Genomic DNA, 6,569 nt, shown 5'->3' with positions numbered 1-6,569 from the left:
TGGTTCAGTAGATACCAGTGGCTTATTTATGTATGTTTCCAGTTTTTCTTTAAGAATTGTGGCTTGTAGTAAAGTGCGCTCTATAGTCTGGAAAAAAGAAGGAATAAAATACAGTCAGTTAAATATTTACAAAATACAGACAAACCATAATCATGGGAGTGGGGAAGTTGAACCTGTCACCAATTTCTTCCAATATAGGTACAGGTTCATATGGAAACAGATAAATATTCCTTTTTCTTATATAATGTTCTGATATTTCTTCATATTGAAAAAATGACTCCCTCTAACATATTTTACCATAGTCACTGAAATGATGGTGTTCTTGGTTCTTAGTGTCATTTTGGAGATTGCGATGGCACATTAGAAATCACTCACTTTTTGTTTTGTTTATATACATTACCTTGAATTATCCTGTTACTAATATGTGATTTACAGATTATCTTACCTTAAACCACCAACTTTTGAGGTCAAATCTTTCACAGTAAACTGCAGCTGTGCCGTTTGTGTATTCATAGTTTAGCCATTTTTCCTGTGGTGTGGATTTTCATGTGTCTGTTCAAATTTCCCTTATCGCAAAATTTATGCCCACACAGATCACAACAGAAAGGTTTCTGTCCTGTGTGGATTCTCATGTGTATGTTTAAAGTCGCATTTCGGGTGAATCTTTGTCCGCATAGATCACAGCAGAAAGGTTTCTGTCCTGTGTGGATTCTAATGTGTCTATTTAAATTTCCTTTTTCGCTAAATCTTTGGCCACACAGATCACAACGGAAAGGTTTTTGACCTGTGTGGATTCTCATGTGTTTGTTTATAGTTGTTTGATCAGCAAAACCCTTCCCACAGATATCACAACAGAAAAGTTTTTGTCCCGAGTGGATTATAGCGTGTCTGTTTAAATTAGATTTTTGAGTAAATTTTCACCCGCAGATATCACAACAAAAAGGTTTCTGTTCTTTGTGGATTTCCATGTGTCTATCTATAGTTGTCTTTTGGCTAAATCTTTTTCCACAAAGATCACAGCAGAAAGGTTTTTGTCCTGTGTGGACTCTCGTGTGTGTATTCAAATGGGATTTTTGGCCAAACCCTCAACTACATAGATCACAGTGGAAAAGTTTCTGTCCGGTGTGGATTCGCATGTGTGTGTTTAAATTTTCTTTTTGGTTAAATCTTTGTCCACACAGATCACAGCAGAAAAGTTTTTTTCCTTTGTGGATTCTCATGTGTCTTTTTAAAATAACTTTTCGGCTAAATTTTTCTCCACACAGACCACAACAGAAACTTCTCTGCTTATTGTGAATTTTCATGTGTTTGTTCAAACTGCATTTTCCAATAAGTGTTTTACCACAGTCTTCACAGCTAAAACCCATTGATTCTTGTAATTTCCTTTTAGAGTCCAGATTTTCACTCTCTTCAAAACATTTATTAATCAGAAAGCTTGAAAACCCAGTTTTTGAATTGACTGTTTTTTCCTGAAGAAAGTGACTGTGAACAGATTTTTCAGCAAACTCAGAGGAGCTTAAAGGCTTGCTGACGATGTCTCCATTTATCTCAGGGGGTTTCTGTTCAGAGCCTGTGAAGTGCTTCAGCCTAAATACGGTTTCCCTAATATCATTGCCCTTCCCCTCATTCTCATTGTCTTCAGTCTTAAAGAAAATGGCCCCATCTCCATGATCTTGTATTCTGAGTAATTCTTCTCCTTCCTCTTTCTTCACTAGGAACTCTGCACCTTTAATTTGATCTGGATGAAGTTCTAAGAGCAACGGGGACTTCTGATCATCCACATTCTTTAAAGGAGTAGCAGTGACTGGAAACCTGATGGCGTTAATCTCCTCTTTCCCATGGAGCAGCTCTTCCCCCAGACTGACACAGATGTCTTCCTGTTCCTCCTTTATGTGGTAGGACTTTGGGTCACACAGGTCAGAAGAACCTCTGTAGTCTACAGGAACCTCCTCTTTAATTATCACCACCCGCTGAATATCTGCAGGAAACAATGAAAGACATCATGCATATTAGAAAGTATTTGGACTCCAGCCCAGACCAAATCACTTCTTAACAAAGAAATATTTTGCTACTTTGATTATATTTCAGAACTTGAATTAAAAATATGGTGGAATTCATTTATTAGATGCTTGTCATGGGAGGGGCTTATATACTTTTTCTGTGAGTGCTCCTATTTTGGCATCAGAGTGAGCAAGGTTTGTTAATAAGCCGTATAAATGGATGTCCTGTTATTTTTTTAGAGGCTTTGTCAAGCATATTAAAGATGGACATATTGTACTCAGAGATGGGTAGTAACTAGTTACATTTATTCAGTAACATTTTTTTAAATGTATAGTCCAGGATGTTCTTTTTCTGGTAGGATCATCTAAATAATTGATCCTCCTAATTGTCAATGATTCTGGTGATCTGTTTACATAAGGCTGTCCTACATGCTCGTCCACAGCTATCCATCTTTTCCTGCGCATGCACACTTTTATATGGTGAGCTACGGTTTCAGCCAGTCATTGAAGCTCACCTTTCTCACTGTGCTTCTTTGAAAATGACCTAGAAACATGTAACTCACACAAATGTGAGAAACATGTTACATATAACTATTGACCACTTATTGTTACTCAGTAAAATTTACTGTTTTATAAAAACATTCTACATTTTGCCGCTTTATTTCAGTTAAATCCTCTGGAAACCTCCAACCTATAGCTGCACCTGTCCTCATCTAACCCTGACAGGGTTTCCTTTAATCAAGATAAAAAAACAGACCTTAGAATTGTAGCATAACCTACCAGCCTCCAGTTTGTTGTGCTCCAGCTCATGATCTTTGTCCTCATCTTTAGTTTCAGAAATCTCTCCCATTGATGCCATCTGCATCTCAGAGATGTCAAGCTGCTGTCTCCACATTTCCCCTCTTCTTAGTTTCTCTTCAATTTTTCATGTAAAGTTTACGAAGCATTTAGAGCTCAGTTTTTATTCTCTCTTTGTGAAATGGAGTTAAATTACTTTGTTCTTCATTAAACATATAAGCAACCTCTGATTGTCACTATCCGATCTGTCCCGGAAGCATGATCCGCACCTCACTTCCGGTTGGAACTTTTATGTTTTTTTTTGTTTTTTGTTTTTTTCTGTACATAAGCGTTGCCGTTTTTTGGTTTCACTACCATGTTTCACTGTAGTTGAATTAATAATGTATAATGTGGAGAAAGCAAAAATACAGAAAACCTACGCTTCCGTGTTGTGAGCATGCGCGGTGATGACGTCAGACATATCGGAGATGACGGAACGTGGCAGGCCGTTTAGATATTTATTAGAAGCGCTGTCCACTCTGTTTTTCCAAGTATTTGTAATTCGTTACTTAACACCTCTGCAGATCACTAAAATAAGAATATTCTTGCTGGTTAAAACTACAGCACTACTACAGCACTACTACTTAGAGCTATAAATATAGAAATCACAAATTACGATTTTTTTTTCCCCATCAAAAATGAAATTTGAGGATGCAGAAAATATGATTGCATAGAAAAAGAAATAAAAATTGTGACCATTAAAATTTTTTTCTACAAATTTATGTTTAGACTTCCACAGTGTTTATTTTAGATAGAAGTGATATTATTTTGGATATCTGAAAGTAATGGCCCAACACACATGAATGGGGAAAAGTGACATAAATTGTATTAGTGAAAATTTCCTTTCAGATGTCAAAAATGTTCATTTTAGACAGGAAGAATACTATTGTAGTATTGTTCTAATACACATTAGAACAAGCAAATATATGTTACAACGTAAACTTAACATGGGTAATTATTTCTACGTATCTAAAATGTAGTTCTTACTAGAATAAATGTGATTCCAGATTACTTAAAAGTTGATATCTGTATTACAATTTTGACTAGGAAAATTGTAATTGTGACTAGGTAGAATGCTTTAGTGCAATCAATAATAGAAATGTTATTAGTCATCCTGCCTATTTTATGTTAAAATGGAGCCCCATTAAAATTCAGATGTATAGAATTCTAATTTAACTATTAATAAAAGAAGTAGTTTATATCGACATTTCTATTAGTTGAAATATATTTTTGATGTTCAAAATTGGATTTGTGAATATCTAGAATGTTTTATTTTCTATGTATTGTCATTGTCATTTATGTCATCGTCATAAAGAAAATATTTTTAGAAAGTCTGTGTTTTTAACTGGTGGGAAAAAAAATACCAGGCAGCAGCTCTTCCAGATACTGCTTACCACCATTAAATATTTTAACGGTGCTTAGTACTAGAACATTCCAGCTTACTTTCATCTCTGACTGAAGCCCATTTCACAAAAAAGTTTAACAAACTCGGACTCAAATCCTCAACCCTGAGTTGATCTAGCCTAAGGTTGGATGCTCTGAGTTTTCATTTTCACCAGCTGCTGTCAGCTAGCTTAATCAACTCTGATTAGGTTCAGAGTTCAGCATGTGCATAAATACTATGGGAAGCTATCATCATTGAAGCAAGTCACCATGACAACAGACAACAGGAAGGGCCTCTTTCACAGCAAGCAGCTAGAGGTTTTAATGCATAGTTGAAATAATATTGGAGAAAATGTTTAAAAAGAGCATCAGCACTACAGCTGCAAAGAATAGGGAGAATAGAATTACATTTTTGCGATCTGTGAATTTTAATATGGTAACAGAATCACAGATTGAGTTAACTCTGTGAAACAGAAAACTCAGTTTTCCCTGATTTCAGGTTTATACAACTTAAGAGTTTTTAGTAAACCTGCTTTGTGAAATGGGCTTCTAGATATAGCCTGATATAGCCTAAGCTGTTCAATTTGTGACTAACCTAACTAAACCTGTGAAAGATTCAGATTTTCGTTCCACCAAACATACTGTCTATGGATCTCATAGTTGGAGATCCTTAACTTTCCCCGTTTCGGATTTCTTCTTGAAGATTATCTAAAATAATTTAGTCCAAATAAAGTTGACAGATTATATAAATTTCTTCTTCAGATATTCACTAATCACAGCCAGGTTCAGCAACAATCTTTATTTTTACTAATTTGCAATAAACATGCATTTCTTTTTAGATTTATTTTGTCATTTTGTAAACACAAGTTTAAACAAAAATAAATTTTGTTTAGAACAGCTCTCTAGACAATTTCATTTTTTAAAGTAACGCCTTGATAACGTAAGTAGCAGTGATAAAAACAAAACCAAAAACATTGTGATATTAAGTCACTATAACTATAGAGCTCTGATCACCCCATTTCATCTGGTAACTTTGTTAAGCTAATACAGTAAAATGATAAAATCATTGTTTTGTAAGAGAACAGTGCAAATCAAAGACAACACAGGGAATCAACACATGACTATAAGTAAGACTTAATAACCTCTGGAACCTTGGGGTGTAAATACCTCATGATTTAATGTATTTTACATCTTTTTTGATGGGAAACTTTACAAGATTTTTTCTTAAAGTGGCCTTATTGTGTATTCATAGCTTAGCCATTTTCCTTCCTCTGTGGGTTTTCGTGTGTTTCTTCAAGCTTGTGCTTTCAGTAAATCTTGCCCCACAAAGATCACAGCAGAAAGGTTTATGTCCTGTGTGGATCCTCATGTGTGTACTTAGATTTCCCTTTTCACTAAATCTTTTTCCACATATGTCACATGGGAAAGGTCTCTGTCCAGTGTGGACTCTACTGTGCGTCTCTAAATGTACTTTTTGCCTAAATTTTTTCCCACAGTCAAGACAACAGAAAGGTTTATGTCCCGTGTGGGTCATCATATGTTTGGTTAAGGTTGATTTTTCATTAAATCTTTGTCCACACAGATCACAAGAAAAAGGCTTCTGCCCTGTGTGGATTCTTGAGTGCGAGTTCAAAAGTGTTTTTCGACTAAAACTTTGTCCACATAAATTGCAACAAAATGGTTTTTGTCCTGTGTGGATTTTTATGTGCCTGGTTAAACTGTTTTTTAAGCCAAATCGTTGTCCACACAGATCACAACAGAAAGGTTTCTGTCCAGAATGGCTTATCATGTGTATTTTCAAAGACGATTTTTCACAAAATCCTTTTGCACATAGCTCACAAGAAAAAGGTTTTTCTGCTAAATGGATTTTCATGTGTCTGGTTAAATGTCCATTCACACTAAAACTTTGTCCACATAGATCACAGATATAAGGTTTATGTCCTGTGTGTATTTTCATATGTGTATTTAACTTTGTCTTTGTGCTAAATGTTTTCCCACATACATCACAGGTGTAGGGTTTCTGTCCAGTGTGGAGTTTCTTGTGTCTGTTTAAACTGCTTTTTCCTGTCAATAATTTACCACAGTCTTCACAGCTAAACTTTAATCCTGGCTCGACTTCCCTTTGTGAGCCTTCATTTGGGAAGCTTGGAGACTCTATATCTGATTTGATTGAGTCGTTTTGAACAAAGGGATGAAAAAAATGTTCAGTAAACATAGAGGAACTATAGGGTTTGTTCATATTTTCATCCAATGACAATGACTTCCAGTCATTGTCCATGTCCTTAGTTGTTAGCCCAAAGTCTGACAAGTGTTTCAGCTCAGAGACTGAAGGTTTTATATCATTGTCCT

General features: G+C 35.4%; 1 protein-coding gene and 1 pseudogene across 1 annotated transcript; both read right to left on the bottom strand.

Moving 5' to 3' along the window:
- Positions 1-509: 509 nt before the first annotated feature.
- On the bottom strand, positions 510-2,895 carry LOC107087160 (annotated as a pseudogene).
- Positions 2,896-5,074: 2,179 nt separating this feature from the next.
- LOC107087186 (gastrula zinc finger protein XlCGF8.2DB-like) lies at positions 5,075-6,563 on the bottom strand. The gene has a single exon (XM_015378608.1). It carries the CDS (start codon positions 6,496-6,498, stop codon positions 5,467-5,469), a length of 1,032 nt encoding a protein of 343 aa, XP_015234094.1. The 5' UTR covers positions 6,499-6,563; the 3' UTR covers positions 5,075-5,466.
- Between the last annotated feature and the right edge of the window lie 6 nt (positions 6,564-6,569).

This window comes from Cyprinodon variegatus, unplaced genomic scaffold (genome assembly GCF_000732505.1).
Source record: "Cyprinodon variegatus isolate N-32 unplaced genomic scaffold, C_variegatus-1.0 Scaffold175, whole genome shotgun sequence".
NCBI lineage: Eukaryota > Metazoa > Chordata > Actinopteri > Cyprinodontiformes > Cyprinodontidae > Cyprinodon > Cyprinodon variegatus.
This window is presented reverse-complemented; position numbering and strand designations above follow the sequence as displayed.